Source organism: Anneissia japonica, unplaced genomic scaffold, assembly GCF_011630105.1.
Source record: "Anneissia japonica isolate Jap-2015-1 unplaced genomic scaffold, ASM1163010v1 scaffold287981_len1045443_cov154, whole genome shotgun sequence".
Classification (NCBI taxonomy): domain Eukaryota; kingdom Metazoa; phylum Echinodermata; class Crinoidea; order Comatulida; family Comatulidae; genus Anneissia; species Anneissia japonica.
This window is the reverse complement of record NW_022695194.1, coordinates 139,122-158,131: the sequence shown is the minus strand read 5'-3', so window position 1 is coordinate 158,131 and position 19,010 is coordinate 139,122. Positions and strand designations below refer to the sequence as shown.

The window sequence follows — 19,010 nt, the reverse complement described above, 5'->3', positions numbered from 1 at the left end:
TTTGCATACCCGTAGATTTGAACAAAAGCATTTTCAAATCTATATGACGCCATTTATGACGTCATTTTTGTACAGTTTTCTGATTGGACGATGTCAGTTTTCATTGTAATACCAAAACAAGTTCATATTGCAATGATTTTTTAAATGTTGTGGGAGGTTTGGGACAAAGGAACTTCTGTGGGAAACTTTTTGTATTTTCCATGACGTAATCAAAATACATTTTTCTGATTGGACCGGGCCAAAAGTGTTTTAGGCATAGGCCAACATTAAAATTTCTATTGTTAATCTTACAGTAAATATAAATGTTTTTTTTTAAATAAATCAAAATCTAAATTAAAATTCATAATAATATACCAGACAACCTAATTTTACATTTTTTAAATGTAAAATGTGTTTGCATCTGAGATTTCATGGAATTGTCAGATATTAAGCCTACACCAATGTCATGATATATTAATTCCGTCCTCAATCATGTCTGGCCTATATTGTAAAAGTATCGATAATGGTCGTTTTATGTTTTTTTGATAATTCTCAGTGCTGTGTGAACAAAGAGGCTTTAAAAGGGAACTTTTGCTGTCCTCTTTGACAGGTATACTGTACCACCAGGATAGCAATGCTTTTTTGTACTCTTATTTTGGTGTAAGGAGGAGTCTCATTTTACTATGGAGCTACAAAGATGGACAATGTTTCGTCGGGGAGAAATAAAATGTGTATGTATTTTCTACACAAGTAGACTTTAAAATCGATTCTTCTTGAACGCCCCTTGCAAAGCTGCATAAAGAAGTTCAGTGCGTACATTTTATGTCAACATCAACTGTCAACATCTATTGTACTTTACTCTTGTGCGAACTCTCTGAAAGATCCTCCCATACTTCGATAGGACGTCCCAGTTTTGGTTGTTTTTAAGTCTCTTGTGGGTTTTCTGGTGGTGTGGAAAGAATGTTTATGTTCTGTGTCAAAACATTAATAACTTTATTCGAAAATGTTGTCAAGCCACGAGTTATTTTTTTAGAAACCCGGCATAAACACGTGTTTACGTTCTAATAACGTTCGTGGCGAACGTTGTGGTTAGGTATGTCACAAAATAACGTTTACACAACGTTGTAGGAACGTGCAAAAGTTTTGAAATTATGTTCAGTACGTATTTATTGTTCTACAAAATCAAGTTTTCAACACAAAACTGTAACATTATTGTCACGTTATCATAACATATTATTGTTTGTTGGGAAGGTCGTTACTACTCGCGTAGAAGCTCATCTCTTCTTAAGTTGAAACAGGAAGCTTTCTAAAGTCTTGGGTGTCTTTGAATAAAGTTAACAACAATTGACGCCTAGATATAGGCCTGCTTGTAGATATCATCTTCATTATGATATATATTTGGATTATTAGGCTGCTCAAAATTTAATAAAGTATTCTAAACAGCAACAAAATATTACAAGATTTGCTACTGTCAAATCACGAGCAGTTTGTCAATTGTTGGAGTGTTTTCCCCACGCTTTGCATGAACTGGTTGAGTAGAAGTGCGTACATCCCTATTGTGATTGTGGTTTGCTCTAATTAAACTGTGTCTCAAATGTTCGAAAACAAGACTGATAAAAGTGCATCTAGCTCGCAAAGTTGCAAAAAGTAGCAGCTACATTTGGTACCATCATAAAGCTAAGGCTATACTGAAAATGGTGATATAAAAATTAAAGCATGAATCCACATGAATCTAAACATTCTCTCCTATTTTTCTAAAAACAGGTTTTTAAATATTTTTTCTGCCGTTTAAACGACGATTTATTATTAATGCAAACTTCAAATTTAAACCAAAGCATATATTTGTGTTCCCCAATCTATATACAAGAAACGTGTACATTTTAAAGTAATTCCGAATTTTCTGTAAGAAAAAAAAAACGTGTTTTGATATAATATAGTCAATTATAGCATATGAAATATTTATAGAGAAATTTCCATATTATTTTCAGGATAGATTCATCAGGGTATACCCTTCTTCAATCATGTGAAAAATAGTGTAAAAGCCATAGTTACCAAAATGGACTTTTGGCACACTTTGATTTCGCCCTGGCCCACTGTGCGGCGGATCTTGGGGAGAAGGCCAATGGTCCCCTAGGACAACAACAAACAAGAAAAAAAAAATAAAGAATTCTAGACCTGCCTTTCCAGGACCCTTGAGCTGATTTGTTTTCTTGTTTTTTGAAGTTTTTTTTTGTTACATTAAGAAAATTAGAATTTTGAAGAACATAAAATTCATTAAAACACACTTCAAATGTCGGGAAAGCTCATTTCCCGCCATCTAGGATCATGGGAGAATCCCCGGACCACCCTTCCTTCCTGGTATTTATCGATTCATGGAAAAAAGAATACGCATATAACTACTCATTTGGTTATGTATGTATACACATATAGAATAAAAATGAGAACAGTTTGCCTGTTAGTGTTCCAGAGGGGAAAACATTGAATTTTGAAAAACTTAAGTCATTTAAAAGACATTTCTGCGCCATCTAGAAATCGAAAATTTTCCGGGGGAAACCTTGAATTTCTAAAACTTAAAAGTCATTAAAGGCACTTCAGAAGTAAGGATTTTCTCATATCCTGCCATTATAAGTCAACATTTTTTCCTGGGAGAACTAAAATTCCTCTTTTTCTTTGGGGTTCATTGATTCATAAAATCGTTTTCAAGAGGGAAACACCTTGAATTTTGAAGAACTTAAAAGTCCTTAAAGACATCTCAGAGGTCGGAAAAGCTTATTTCCCGCCAATTAGGAATCCACATTTTTCTTTTGGAGTTTTATTGATTTATGGAAAAATAATAAACGAAAGGTCTACTGATTAATCCCAGATAAGATAGTATAATACACACTCCAAGTGTCAAAATACACGCCACCGTGTCGGAATTTAATATTTCGACAGGAACGTTGAAAAATAGTACGTATGCAACTACTCAAGTTTTTGTTATGTATGTAAACACATATAAGTCCTATTTACTGTAAAAACAATGGGGTAAATTTACCTGACCATTTTCAAGAGGGAATAACCTTGAATTTTGAAGAACTTAAAATTAAAATCATAAAAAGATACTCCAGAAGTAATTAAGACATATCAGAAGTCGGTAAAGTTCATTTTCCGCCATCTAGGAATCAACATTTTTCTGGAAGAGAACTTCCCTTTCTTTTGAGCTTATTGATTCATTAAAAGAAGAATTCGCAGGGAAAACCTTGAATTTTGAAGAAGAAAGTCATTAGACACCTAGCTCAAAAGTCGAAAAAGGTCATTTCCAGCCATCAAGAAATCCAAATTTTCTCGGAGGAGGACCCCGAATCCTCTTTTTTAATGAAAAATGTTGACCCCACCCCCCGAGATTTGATTCCAGATCTGCATGATTCATATTCCCATTTATCTTATAAGTGGGCCCCTCCCCCACTTTGAAGAATGTTCGGCAGGCCCTGAAATTGATAATGTTATCAAAGGAGGTCAATCCATTGTGGACTTTCGAAAAAAAGTTCATTCCGCAGTAATTTAAACTTTAGGTTTGGAGAGTGATAAAAAAGTAACAAGCTAATAATATAATGTAGAAAGTGAATTAAATCAGACAATACCGTTCTTCAATATATAGGACTATATATGGAAATAATGCCAATGTTGAGACACAGAACTAAAATTAGATATAATTATATCACGAAAACGATTTGTATCTGTGCATACAATTATCTAAAGTACTGAAATATGAAATTATGAAAACATGAAGGTGCCTACTGTTTAGTTTGAACGGTATGGGTTAATCTCGTAAATTATTGTTTAGATAAATAAACGTAAAGTAACAATAACGAAAGAGAAAGGGGTTCAAGATCAGAAAAGTAAACTTTATCCTTTATTCAAGATTGTTTTCTGAACATATAGGCTACATTGACAAAATCATAGCTGTCCAATAGGGCTGGGGAAAAACACTTCCGTTGAAGCAGTACTATTATTTTTTAGTATAGTAATGATTTACAGATTCATGTTTATGAAGTAATGCATCGAACAGTAATGAGGTAGGTACTTTGCATGACATCTGTGCGTTTGCACTGATATAATTTGATTTTACCTAGACTGCAGTTAAAAATGTATGACTAAACAGATGCAATTTTAACATCGGCAAAAGTATTACACTCAATATCGTCACTAACGCAACTAATATCATTTATATAAATAATCAAAGGAATAATGACAAAAAGCAGATACGTGTAATAGGCCACAGTATCAAGCTCCTTCTCAAAAGCTTACTTTCAAAATCAACACAACGAATTCTTCTCTTTTGTTGGCAAAACCAAGTTAACAAATAACCTCTAATATTATTATAAATGTTTCAACTATTTTTAAAATAGTTATTAGTTATATTGAAAGAAGCAATAGTTCATTGATATAGTCAATAGTTATATTGATCATTACTTGTATCATTTACCTTAGATATTATTGTTGTAGTTTCAGTAAAATCTGCCATACTTTTTTCTGGAAAAAACTGCCATATGTTGTGTAGGTTTACCAATGGTGTTGAGCTTAGTCTACTGACGTTGCCACACGTCTCTGTCAATGAATGCAGATCAGTCTCTAATCCACATTCATCATCTAAACAATACCATATTTTCATTAAAAATCTACCTGGTTAGTGTACATAGAACTCACTGACAGAAAATTTGAGACGTAAAAATATATATAATTACCTAAATTTGAAAAATTAGTTTATACAGCGGCAACACGAACCATGGGTAGTTCATATAACATAAGAAGCACCTGCTTTATATAGGACTTGTTAATATACAATAATTACTTACTAGAGCATTCCCATTCATCTGAATTATCCGCACAGTCGTACGGCACATTGTCACAATGCTTTTTATTCGGTATACACTCACCACTCAAACATTTAAATTCGTTGTGGCCGCATGTCACTAGAATATTAATAAAATCATTAAAAAAAATCATTTGCAAACTTACTTTAATTTTTCATGCATTATATCGTCCATTAAATAAGTATGCTTATACAGTTTTAATTTGCTCATAATAATACATAGTATTAGTATTGCATGATGATACAATATCTTAGCTTTTAACACTAAAAGAGATTTATGAAAAAAATTATTTAACTTTTATGTGATGTACACATTGTCCCAAAAAAAAAAAAAAAAAAAAAAAAAACGTTACCGATCACTCCAGCACACCTAGGACCTCTAAAACCTGGGGTACAAGCACACTTAAATTCACTTCCTTTCGATTGGTTTATACTCAATGCAATGCATAGACCTCCATTTTCGCAATAGTTTGTTTCGCAAATACCTATAACAACTGTATGATTGAAATTATATTAGACATTGTATATACATTTATATCAAATGACAAAGCCGTTAAAAATACGTTAGCCAATCATACACAACACATCCATTTTTGTGTATATTTTTAGTTTTTAACCTCGGCAAGGCAAATAATATGTTTCCTTGAGTGAATTCCAAAGCTTAATTTTTATTGATAAAAAATGCAAAATTATTTTAAAATGATTTTCTGTCTTAGTAAAATCGATTCACTCCTCAAAAAATGATTTATTGTAGTCAAAATTGATTAAAAAAATTCAATGCAATGGTAAAACAAACCAACAATTTCAAACTCTGTAATGTGAAATAAATCGAATATGCCTAGATAAAAACTAAATAATCAAATAAAACAGGCGGTCAAAATTTCAAGTTTATGTGGTGTAGTGATGATTGTGACTATACTATTAAACAGTTATTAGTCAGGTTTGGAGTACATTATAGGACGTAGAAGCCGATGGAGCCACTACCTCTTAAGGACAGAAAACACTTTTTGATGGAAATAATGGTTCCTAAGTCTTTCCTATTATAGTGTACAAAATTGCATGAATTCGGTTGTCCATCACCTTTTGTATGGCATTTTATAATCTAACTGCTGGTAGAATGGTTTTTATACGCCCTGTATCATAAATGGTTGTTATGGACGGTTGCTCAGTGATCAATGTGTGTGCATTAGCTGTACGTATTAAAATAATTTCTTAGAAGTAGGCACACTGACACTCTTAACCCAAGATACTATTATAAGTACAATATAGAGCATTCGCAATGCAAATGTGAGGTAAATATACGTAACATCTTTTACGCAAATCCACTCGTAACTTTAAGCGCCCCGAGGGTGTAACAACGTGAGACACTATATATAAGTCCAGAAATATTATTAATTATTACAGTAATTACAGTCCGGTCATACGATTCTTACGGAAGCACCTAAGTGCCATTCGACTTGACGACTTGTTAAGATAATTTAAGTTGTCAAGTCGACATAATATACATATTATGTCGACATGAGAAGATAAATTATCTTGCCAAGACGACATAATGAAAATATTATGTTGTTATGGCGAGATAGGTTATCTTGCAAAGTCGAAATAATACAAATTGAATGTTGTCATGGCGAGATAATCTTGCCAAGTAAACATACTAAAAATGTTATGTTGTCATGACGAGATAGGTTATCTTGACAAGTTCACATAATACAAATTCAATGTTGTTATGGCGAGATAGATTATCTTGCCAAGTCGACATAGTAAAAATGTTATGTTGTCATGACGAGATAGGTTATCTTGACAAATCGACATAATAACATTTGTATGTTGTCATGGCGAGATAGAATTTCTTGTTAAGTCGACATAGTAAAAATGTTATGTTGTCAGGCGAGATACATTATCTTGCTAAAGACCAGGTCACACCTACACCGATAACGATACTGATACAATAAAATTATCGGTGTGGTGTAAATTAATGGAAGTGGTCACACTATAAGAGTAACGATACGATTATCGTGAACGATAAAGTCGCTTCAAAAGTGGTTCGACCGATACGGTGGAATACCTTTTGAAGCGCTTTTTTTTAATATAATTATCGGGAACGATAAACGTATCAGCCAACCTGAGAAGAGTAGTCAAGGAAGATGAAAAAAAAAAACTTCCTGTGATTGACCGAACTCGCTAGCGATGGACGTTCAAATTGAGAGCCTGATTTTGGAGGTTAAAAAAACACTTTCTTGTATGATTAATTAAATTTAAGTGTACTCTAGAATTATTTTCCTTTGTAGATATTGTGACTGTATTTAACATCTTTCAATCTTCTGGCTTTATTTAAACATTATAAAATATTAACGATTACATTATATCATATAATATATTTTTCAGGTATACTAAATTAAATAAATATAAACTCTGAAAGTAAATTTACGTAGATTACATTAATAAAAATGTCCATAGTAGTAATCTTTATCTATTCATTAACAATAATAACATTTCCAATTTTCTAATCAATTAGAACTAGTTTCGAACCTAGGCAAACATTGCTAATTAGGCTACATTTTCTCCATCAAAAGGCTTTTTCTGTGAATGGAATAACCTGTTCGAAGCATAAAATCCTGTAGACTAAACCCAGTATCGTTACGATTTTTCTTCGTTGTGGTCAGGTGTGACCGCAAAGACAACGATATATCGTTATCGTTAATTGGTATCGTTATCGGTATAGGTGTGACCTGGCCTTAAGTCCACACAGCAAAATTTTGGCGCCGGTAAACCTGCACGTACTTGTGAACAAACAACCCATGAAAATTGAAAATCGTCTATCTCGCCATGACAACATGACATTTTTACTCTGTTGACTTGGCAAGATAAATTATGTCGCCATGACAACATAACATTTTTACTATGTCGACTCGAAAAGATAATCTATCTCCCCATGACAACATACAATTGTATTATATCGACTTGTCAAGATAACCTATTCGCCATGACAACATAACCTTTTTAGTATGTCGTCTTGGCAAGATAGTTGATCTCGACATGTCGACATGATATGTACATTATGTCGACTTGACAACATAACTTACTTGACAAATCGTCAAGTCGAAAGGCACTTAGGTGCTTCCGTACATAATACACTTTATAAACCAAATTATATTTATTTATCTCCTTATTTCCAAGTTTCGCGAAGATCTGTGTGAACTGCCAAGATACTAGAAATAAAAGATAGAGTTCTCCACATAAAAAAGTCTTCCACTGAGACACATGGTAGGGATACGAACAATGGGGCGCTGAGTACGGTTGGATCTAAAAGACTTCTACCAAAATTTACATCACCCTGAATACCCGGATGAATACATAACCGCTTTTAGCAGCCCATTTGGTTGGGTAAATATTATTGCCACCCATAAAATACAAACAAGTAGGCATAAATAAATCAAAAGAATAAAATAATTTACACAAAATTGTAGAATCTACGGAAGTGCCATTCGACTTGACTTGTCAAGATAATTTATGTTATCAAGTCGACATAATATATATATCATGTCGACATCTCGACATCAACTATCTTTTCAAGACGACATACTAAAAAGGTTATGTTGTCATGTCGAGATGGGTTATTAGGTAGGCCTAACCTCTTAGTATACATTTCTACATCTACATATTATCGTAAACATAATTATTTCAGCATTGCATTATTTTTTCAGTTCTTTTGTAAGTCAATCCTTCCTCCTCCGAATAGCCCTGTACTCATAATCCATTATGCCTTTCTAGGCCATTCTAGACGGTCTATGCTTCATTTGTGTTTTATTTTTATTATTATCATCATCGTCGTCGTCGTCGTCGTCGTTATCATCATCATCATCATCATCATCATCATCATCATTATTATTATTATTATTATTATTATTATTATTATTACACTCTGTTTTTGGACCAACATATTTTTTTTCTTTCTTGACGATTACTCTTTATTAATAATAATAAAAAAACAAGAAACAACCACCCTACACCTTCCATTGCATAAAACTGGTTGATTTTTTAACAGAAGAGATTTTTTTAATGAATAACATGGAAATTCTAATTTTACATTATAACTTGATTTTTTTAATTTTTTATGATACCCCATTTAAAAAAAATTATACACGGAATCTGTATTGGTCTTTAAAAGCCAATTCCTTTCTAAACAGAAATTACATTTAATCAGTTTCTTAAAATGAAAAATGCTTGGTGACTGATTTCCGAATGTACAATTAAAAATTTCGTTTGTGAAGTTACAGTTTCGCCCATCGTTTTTACAAACATTTGGTAAACCATTGTTGTTTTAAGATTATTTAACAAAATCTCTTCCCAATGACACGTTACATTTATTTCGATAGGATTCCAGACATTTCTGACAAACCTGATTTTAACTGCCGTTTCCACCTGAGTTTGAAAAGATTCTATAATGCTTCTCCAACATAAACAAAATATTTTCATGAGGAAACTTCACCATTTACCAAATTTTCAATTTTTGAACCAGGTTTTGCCGATGTCTTCTCTCTATTAATTACTGCTTCGGGGAATTTTGTAACAAGTTTAACAGTGAAGCTTATTGGTTGTGAATAGTTCATAAGAAGACTAGCACAATTAAATCAAAAACGATGTCGTAACTTCTAACATAAGTCATTGATTTTTAACAGGGGGGCTAGTGGAGTGAATCGAGTCTCACTTGGCTGGGGGCCAAGGGGCTGCCCAGGGCCCCCGGTGGGGGTCCAGGGGGCGAGGGCCCCTGGAAGCCACGGATATTTGATGAATTATGGCGAAATTGTATTACTTATTTGATAGGCATCGAGAGACTATAATATGACTTCATGTAGGCTATGCTTTCTAATGTTGACATCAGCTTCCAAAACCAAAACATTTTGAATAAAGCAAGAAACAAAGTGTAGCGAAAGGTCAGAACGACTACCCACAGGTTAGCAATAACGCAACTATACCACGGCTTGAGTTTGATATGAATTTGTTTATTCAAACGTTTCTCATTCGATTCTATAAAAATACAGAATGGAACAATACCATGATAACATCATAAAACAACTGTAACTACATTTCATGAATCATAGTAAAATAATCCTGAAATTCCTTATGGCAAACATAAGTCAAACTTAAAGATAGCATAAGTTCAGTCATTGAAACATAGTACATCATTAAATATACCAATAAAATCAATAAATATTGTTGGAGTATAGCAATCATGATCCGTAAACAACCATATTGCTTACAATGTACAATGTAAAAATTATATAGTTTTCAATTAACTTACAACTTTGCCGGGTATAATTACACAGTTCAGACGGATAATCAGTTCCGGTCACAGATTGTCATTACAGTACATGAATACTCCATATCCTATATTTCAAATAGAATCATTATAAGTTTGCAAATACTGAATAATCATGGTAGGGAAACATGCAATATTAAGGGTTCATTTTGAGTTATCACTGAACTAACTTCCAAGAATAAACTATCTTAAACAAACCCTCATTGCATAACAAAGGAATCAAGCCTCCTATCTTAAACCACTGTTAATCCTCTACCAAGCATACATTTGTGCTAGGTTAACCAAAATCATTCAAGCGTGAAATACGAATTCCACAGTTCATTCAAGCGTGAAATACAAATTCCACAGTGAATGTCTTTACACAACAGGTCTATATGGATAATGTTTAAGTCATACATATTGCTTAATATACCAATATTCATATATGCTCTAACATGGATACATAGAATAAATCTTTCATTATAAGGTATATAACAAGATAACAAATTGATTGTCTATATCATGAAATATAAGCTTCAATAATATGTCTCAACATAGCTAAATAGCAGTAGGCCTATGTCAAACAATGTGATGGCTCTATAGCTCATCATACAACATAATATCCATAATTAAGCCTAAACATCATTGTCATCAATAGATGAAGAATACAGTAACAATCTATAGACTTACATTATCATTTCACCTTAAGTAGACATTCTTAAACCAGCATTAAACAGAAAATTATACATATTTTCTGGACAGCTCAGAACACATGTTTGCACTTGCCGCTTCCTTGGCTTGCTGTGATTCACCAATGATGCACCAATGGCATCATAGACAATGGTGGCGCTATTTACATATGCTAATTAGCATCTAAGATTATATAAAATCTTACATTCCCCCCGATAATGAGGAAATCTCATTATAACCAATACGTATGAACACAATCCCAAATGCATAAATAATTAACATAACTTCAATCAGTCATCAATCTGTAAATGTTACCTCAAGTAAAATATAAATTTAAATTACACCATAACGAGACTATCAAAATATATCTGATAACGTCTACTAGTAATCTATCATGGTACATGCTTGTACAGCACATCTATTACCATTGTTCGAGTTTAATTAACTTTACTACTGGGCGCTTATATGTTTTTCCCTTAATGGTGACGTCCGCAACTCTAACTTTACCGTCCGCACTAGAATAAATTTCACTCACTTGTCCTGTAAGCCAGTCACCTCTCTGTACTTGGTTATCTATAACTAAAACTTGGTCACCTTCCTTTAGGTTGTCCGCTTCTTTGAACCATTTTTGTCTGATTTGCAGACTCGGCAAATAATCAGCTACAAATTTCTTCTGTCGCGTTAGTTGATACGAATAGCAAGGCAGGATCCCGTCGACCCATAAGTAACATATGCGGAGTGATTGGGTCGGAGTCAGAAATATTTGACGAGGCGTATCCCAAAGGCTTGGAATTCATAAGGCTTTCTACTTCCACAATGACAGTCTGAAGAACGACTTCCGTGACTACTCGATCTTTGAGGCAGCACTTTATGGCATTCTTTATGGACTTTATTTCTCGCTCCCAGATGCCTCCAAAGTGGGGTGCGTTTGGCGGATTAAATTTAAATTCGACTTGTTGGTGAGCCAATTTTGCCTGTAGTTCTGGACTCATGGCCTTAAAACATTCATGTAGCTCACGCTCAGCCCCCTTGAAATTGGTTCCACAATCTGAGTGCAGTTCTTTTGGAACTCCTCTCCTGGACACAAACCTTCTAAATGCCATTATAAATTCATCGGTATTCATGTTCCTGATAATCTCCAGGTGGACAGCTTTTGTCGTCAAACATTTAAAGATTATACCCCAACGCTTCTCTTGGGATCTACGTACTTTAACTGTCATGGGTCCCCAACAGTCCATGCCCGTAGAATAGAATGATGGTTCTCGAACACGCAGTCTAGCTTTAGGAAGGTCAGCCATCTTTGGGATTCCTGGTTCTTTTCTCCATTTTTGACATGAAAGGCAGTGGTTTAACTCTGACTTGATTTTACTTCTCCCCTTGAGACCTTCCTTTAGGTTGTCCGCTTCTTTGAACCATTTTTGTCTGATTTGCAGACTCGGCAAATAATCAGCTACAAATTTCTTCCAAAAGAGGTCAATAATGAGTTGGCTATGACGCCACTGCTTCTTGCTTCTTATTTCTTTTGTCGCGTTAGTTGATACGAATGGCAAGACAGGATCCCGTCGACCCATAAGTAACATATGCGGAGTGATTGGGTCGGAGTCAGAAATATTTGACGAGGCGTATCCCAAAGGCTTGGAATTCATAAGGCTTTCTACTTCCACAATGACAGTCTGAAGAACGACTTCCGTGAATACTCGATCTTTGAGGCAGCACTTTATGGCATTCTTTTTGGACTTTATTTCTCGCTCCCAAATGCCTCCAAAGTGGGGTGCGTTTGGCGGATTAAATTTAAATTCGACTTGTTGGTGAGCCAATTTTGCCTGTAGTTCTGGACTCATGGCCTTAAAACATTCATGTAGCTCACGCTCAGCCCCCTTGAAATTGGTTCCACAATCTGAGTGCAGTTCTTTTGGAACTCCTCTCCTGGACACAAACCTTCTAAATGCCATTATAAATTCATCGGTATTCATGTTCCTGATAATCTCCAGGTAGACAGCTTTTGTCGTCAAACATTTAAAGATTATACCCCAACGCTTCTCTTGGGATCTACGTACTTTAACTGTCATGGGTCCCCAACAGTCCATGCCCGTAGAATAGAATGATGGTTCTCGAACACGCAGTCTAGCTTTAGGAAGGTCAGCCATCTTTGGGATTCCTGGTTCTTTTCTCCATTTTTGACATGAAAGGCAGTGGTTTAACTCTGACTTGATTTTACCTCTCCCCTTGAGGATCCAATATTTTCTCCTCAGGTACGCAAAAACTTGGCTAGGTCCAGCACTGTGGTTAAACACATTGGTGTCCACTCTTCGTATTAATAGCCTAGTAATATGGTGTATTGGATCTAACAATATTGGATTAGAATCCAGTTCTACTGCTTCTGCATTCCTCCTACTCTGATTAAGTCATCCTCAACACTAATCATGGGATCCAGATTCCTAATTCGGCTATTTGGCTGAACATTCTTCCCGTTGCGTAACAAATGAAGCTCTTCGGCAAAACACTCTCTGAACCCTTCGAAGTAGTAGTAATTCAAGGTCTCTTACTTTGTGTACATCTAACGATGGGGAATCTGCACCATATATTCTTCTTCTATAAATCTCTAACATTTCTTCCCATGTTTGGCAATCTGATATATCCACCTCTGGTTGAACATTGTTTACCTCTATATGACCATTGAATTTTACCAGTTTTACTTCGCTGTCATCTTCTGGAACTCTTAATTTTTGCTGGGACCATTCAGTCATAGGACGCTTCAAGAATTGTGGGCTTTCCATCCATCTATCTTTGAGGTTTTCTGCCGACAGTCCTCGTGAAACGTCATCAGCCGGGTTTTCAGCTCCAGGAACATGTCTCCAATTTTCAGACTTTGTCTTACTCTGAATTTCCATGACTCTAGTACCAACAAACTGTTTATAGCAGGATGATGGCGTTCACTTCACCCACTTCATTTATAGTCGGCATTTCCAATGCTCTGATGTTATGAATAGCCTTAGTCTCTGTTCCACGCAACTTTAGTTCGCAAATTCTCGACTGGAAACTTTCTTCAACACCACCAACTTTCGTAATTGATGCGGATACAGATTTACCCTTGACTCCTAATTTGTTGGCGAATTCAGTCCTTACGAATGTTCCTTGCGATCCCAAATCCAACATCACGTTTGCCGTCTGACTTTCTTCTTTACCAATTACTTTGACCTCCAATACACAGAGCAATGGTTAGGTGTAGCAGCTTATGATGGAAATGGTCACATCGTCTGTCTCCCATCTGTTCCCCACATACCTTCTTTCTCTGTCTCTTATACACATCTAGATGTGTATAAGAGACAGCGTGTCATCGGCATAATTCCATCGAACACCAAGCACCTTTTGTTCATTTTCTTCCCGATCATCTGCATCCTTAACATCACATTTTAGTAGCTTGTTGGAGATCCATTCTTTAATGCTGAATCCTCCCTTGCTCAATATGATATCTAAATCTTCGGTGAGAGCTTTGGCCTCTTTAACGTTATTCACTGAAGCGCAAATATCGTCCATGTAGGTATCATTCTTCAGGACTTGTGCAGCTTTAGGATACATTTCCTCACTCTCTCTCTTGGCTGTAAGTTTGAGAGCAGTTTGCGCCATTGCAGCAGCTGGTTTGTCACCGAATGTTAAAACTTGCATTATATAGGTATCAGGTGGTCGATTGACATCTAGATCTCGCCACAAATATCTATGTATATGTTGGTCCACCTCAGGTATTAATACTTTGTGGTACATCTTTGAAATGTCGCCGCATACAGCTACTTCTCGTTCTCGAAATCTCATTAAAACACCATTCAGATTATTCAGTAAATCTGGACATTTCATCCAATAATCATTGATGGCTTCACCATTGCATTTATTCGCAGAGTTAAATACTATTCTCACTGGAGTGCTTTTACTTTCGGCTCGCACAACAGCGTGATGTGGCAGGTAGTGAACCGGTCCTTGATACTGCTTTATTTCAGTTTCCTCCAACTTTCTGGCGAATCCCTTTTCTACCATTTCTTCCATCTGCCTTTGGTAAGCAGCACCATGTTCTTCGTTCTTCTTTAGCCGTCTCTCTAAACCATTCAGCATCTTTGTAGCTTGGACTTTATTGTTTGGGAGGTGCATCGGATCTTTAGCCCATGGTAATGGAATCAACCACTGGTTACTAACTTTACTACTAGATTCTTCGATGAGTTTCGCTTCCATATTCTCAACTACACTAAGTTTGGCCTTGCAATCACAGTTACCCACATCAACTCCCATTGATTCGACCGTCCAGAAGTCGTCTAGATTGACTGATTTATCTACCATAACATGCATTACTCGGTTAACCATTTCAGTGTTGCCGTTGCTGCCAAAGATAGCCTATCCCAAAGGCGAGTTTAGAGCGACTAAGCCATCAGATTTTTTAGTTTCCCCCGTCATCAAGTATGCGTAGTCAACACCTATCAATATGTCAACTGGACCGTCACGCCTCTTTAACTTGTTTAATCGGAAGTGCTCCTCCAGTTTCTCTACGTTCACTTCACCCACTTCATTTATAGTCGGCATTTCCAATGCTCTGATGTTATGAATAGCCTTAGTCTCTGTTCCACGCAACTTTAGTTCGCAAATTCTCGACTGGAAACTTTCTTCAACACCACCAACTTTCGTAATTGATGCGGATACAGATTTACCCTTGACTCCTAATTTGTTGGCAAATTCAGTCCTTACGAATGATCCTTGCGATCCCAAATCCAACATCACGTTTGCCGTCTGACTTTCTTCTTCACCAATTACTTCGACCTCCAATACACAGAGCAATGGTTCATCGAAGTTTCTTACGTGCACGTTGTTTACGCCAACACTCTTGGTTAGGTGTAGCAGCTTATGATGGAAATGGTCACATCGTCTGTCTCCCATCTGTTCCCCACATACCTTCTTTCTTGTGCAATTATTTATACGGTGGTTTCTTCCAGCAATTTTGAGACAAGAGAAACAGGCATGATTCGTATTATGAAAAGAGGTAATGAAAGCATGATAATACAAGGGATCACCTTCATACTGCCTAACTTTAGTTTGTGGCAATGTCAATGCTCTAAACAATCCCATCAAATTAGAATCAACATTAGTAGAAACACCTATCACAGATTCATTATTTCCTGCTTCATTAACATTTGATGCATTCTTAATAGATAAGTTATCATTAGACAAACTATCATCAGATACAGTATTTACAGAAATATTATCATTGGTAGCATGATTTACTAAACAATTCTCATCACTCTGGTTTACCTCTACCACATCTTGTGTAGCTTTAGTTTCATTTCTGAATTCTTCTAATTTCGCCATCTCTGCCATAAATTCATCTTGACAGCGGCTCATCCACTCCTGCTCCTTTTCATAGCTTTCGTCGCTATCGATCAGTTCCACTAGCTCGTCGTGGCACGCTTCAACTAGTTCGAATCGTGACTTAGCTTTCGCTTTCACTTCAGCTATGTCTGCTTGGTTGGCGTTCCGCTCCACCAAAATGAATAATTCTTTCAGGACTCTTGTCAAGTTCCCTTTCCGGTTTCGTCGCTTGATTTTCAGTTGTTCGATCGTAGCCATTCTTCTCTCTCGCAGGTCAGCTCCAGTTAATCGAATTGTATGGAAAGGTCAGAACGACTACCCACAGGTTAGCAATAACGCAACTATACCACGGCTTGAGTTTGATATGAATTTGTTTATTCAAACGTTTTTCATTCGATTCTATAAAAATACAGAATGGAACAATAGCATGATAACATCATAAAACAACTGTAACTACATTTCATGAATATTTTGTACACGACATGAGTGGAGTTGCTCCCACCATGGCCAGTGAAAATCGGCGTACAGGCAGTGAAAACACGCGTACAGGCTCTCAAAACAGAAGGGGACATGTTGTGCAATATTTATTTATCTTCTGAATTTGAGAGTCTGTACAGTTGTTGCTTGCCCCTTTTGGGATTATGCAATGAGAAGAAGAAGACATTTTATGAATCATAGTAAAATAATCCTGAAATTCCTTATGGCAAACATAAGTCAAACTTGAAGATAGCATAAGTTCAGTCATTGAAACATAGTACATCATTAAATATACCAATAAAATCAATAAATGTTGTTGGAGTATAGCAATCATCATCATCCGTAAACAACCATATTGCTTACAATGTACAATGTAAATATCATATAGTTTTCAATTAACTTACAACTTTGCCGGGTATAATTACACAGTTCAGACGGATAATCAGTTCTGGTCACAGATTGTCATTACAGTACATGAATACTCCATATCCTATATTTCAAATAGAATCATTATAAGTTTGCAAATACTGTATAATCATAGTAGGGAAACATGCAATATTAAGGGTGCATTTTGAGTTATCACTGAACTAACTTCCAAGAATAAACTATCTTAAACAAAGCCCTCTTTGCATAACAAAGGAATCAAGCCTCCTATCTTAAACCACTGTTAATCCTCTACCAAGCATACATTTGTGCTAGGTTAACCAAAATCATTCAAGCGTGAAATACAAATTCCACAGTGAGTGTCTTTACACAACAGGTCTATATGGATAATGTTTAAGTCATACATATTGCTTAATATACCAATATTCATATATGCTCTAACATGGATACATAGAATAAATCTTTCATCATAAGGTATATAACAAGATAACAAATTGATAAGCATCAATAATATGTCTCAACATAGCTAAATAACAGTAGGCCTATGTCAAACAATGTGATGGCTCTATAGCTCATCATACAACATAATATCCATAATTAAGCCTAAACATCATTGTCATCAATAAATGAAGAATACAGTAACAATCTATAGACTTACATTATCATTTCACCTTAAGTAGACTTTCTTAAACCAGCATTAAACAGAAAATTATACATATTTTCTGGACAGCACAGAACACACGTTTGCACTTGCCGCTTCCTTGGCTTGCTGTGATTCACCAATGATGCACCAATGGCATCATAGACAATGGTGGCGCTATTTACATATGCTAATTAGCATCTAAGATTATATAAAATCTTACACAAAGAGTATCCAATGTAACCATCTAATTTATTTTTAAATCCTCATTCTTGAAAGTGAAATTATAAATTTTTTTTAAATTTTGCATGAAATCAGTCAACCACGTTGTCATGGTCGAGGTTGCTTCACCTATCACGATGTATTCCAACCATCATGAGGCTATCTATAATAATGAGCATTTGTTATAACAGAACGCAAGTTATTTTTAATTAGTCTCATTGAATTATTATTATTATTATTATTATTATTATTATTATTATTGTTATTGTGGTGGTTGTTGTGATGAAAAGTTAACACAAAAGATATGGTGGCTAAACGAATATTACATCCCATACATAAAAATTCTATACAACTTTATAAAACTTCTATAGAGTCTAATCAATTTCTACAGAAATTAGTATTTTCTATAAAATTGTTTTATAGAGGAACTAGTTTCTATAGAATTCTATATTAATAGATTTTTAATATAGTTTTAATAGCTTTTTAATAGACTTTTTATAGTGGGCTTCTATAGTTATTTCTATAGAATTTTCTATAGATTTTCTAAACAATTATGCTATAGACATTCTATAGTTTTTTTTTGATAGAATTCTATAGAATTTTTTTGTATGGGATGTAAATAATTTTTTTTATTTGTTTGTTCCCCGACAAAATTTATCGTCTTCCCGGACGGGGGGGGGGCTATAGCCCCCAGCCCCCTCTGGCGCCACCCCTGGGTGAGGGATAGGTTTAGGGACTACAGCCCCGCTCCCCCCGCTCCGCCCCCCATAAAATTTCCGTAAGGCTACCAATGTATTAGCGGTTCCAGAAATTTTTCTTAGAGTTTAAATAGATTTTATATACACATTCTATACATAATTTTTTTTATAGATATAATTTTTAAAATAATTTGTAATATTTCATTTACAGATAAACATTTCCATATCGTTCGTATACATTTTATATATACTTTCTATAGAGAAACAATTTTAAAGATTATAAACGTTTCCATAGAGTTTTTGTATGTAATTTTTTATAGACTATTAACAATTACAGTTTCTAAAATGACTGTTTGAAATATTATAAAGTTCTACAGAATATACTATAAAAATATATTTATTTTGAAATTTCATATATGTTAT

At 35.0% G+C, this 19,010-nt stretch overlaps 4 protein-coding genes across 4 annotated transcripts; all 4 read right to left on the bottom strand.

The window, feature by feature from the left end:
* Window positions 1-9,813: 9,813 nt before the first annotated feature.
* LOC117101391 lies at window positions 9,814-12,995 on the bottom strand. Its single transcript, XM_033241368.1, has 4 exons — window positions 12,205-12,995; window positions 10,821-11,414; window positions 10,134-10,219; window positions 9,814-9,859 (listed from the first exon to the last, which is right to left on the bottom strand). Exons 1-2 carry the CDS (start codon window positions 12,965-12,967, stop codon window positions 11,242-11,244), a joined length of 936 nt encoding a protein of 311 aa, XP_033097259.1. The 5' UTR covers window positions 12,968-12,995; the 3' UTR covers window positions 9,814-9,859; window positions 10,134-10,219; window positions 10,821-11,241.
* Window positions 11,451-13,103, bottom strand: LOC117101394. Its single transcript, XM_033241370.1, has 2 exons — window positions 13,046-13,103; window positions 11,451-12,196 (listed from the first exon to the last, which is right to left on the bottom strand). The coding sequence occupies exon 2, from the start codon at window positions 12,116-12,118 to the stop codon at window positions 11,477-11,479; it is 642 nt and encodes a 213-aa protein (XP_033097261.1). The 5' UTR covers window positions 12,119-12,196; window positions 13,046-13,103; the 3' UTR covers window positions 11,451-11,476.
* A 150-nt stretch (window positions 13,104-13,253) lies between these two features.
* Window positions 13,254-15,301, bottom strand: LOC117101392. The gene is made up of 2 exons (XM_033241369.1): window positions 14,681-15,301; window positions 13,254-13,605 (listed from the first exon to the last, which is right to left on the bottom strand). Exons 1-2 carry the CDS (start codon window positions 15,168-15,170, stop codon window positions 13,268-13,270), a joined length of 828 nt encoding a protein of 275 aa, XP_033097260.1. The 5' UTR covers window positions 15,171-15,301; the 3' UTR covers window positions 13,254-13,267.
* On the bottom strand, window positions 14,130-15,155 carry LOC117101409. Its single transcript, XM_033241388.1, has one exon. The coding sequence runs from the start codon at window positions 15,153-15,155 to the stop codon at window positions 14,130-14,132; it is 1,026 nt and encodes a 341-aa protein (XP_033097279.1).
* Window positions 15,302-19,010: the final 3,709 nt, after the last annotated feature.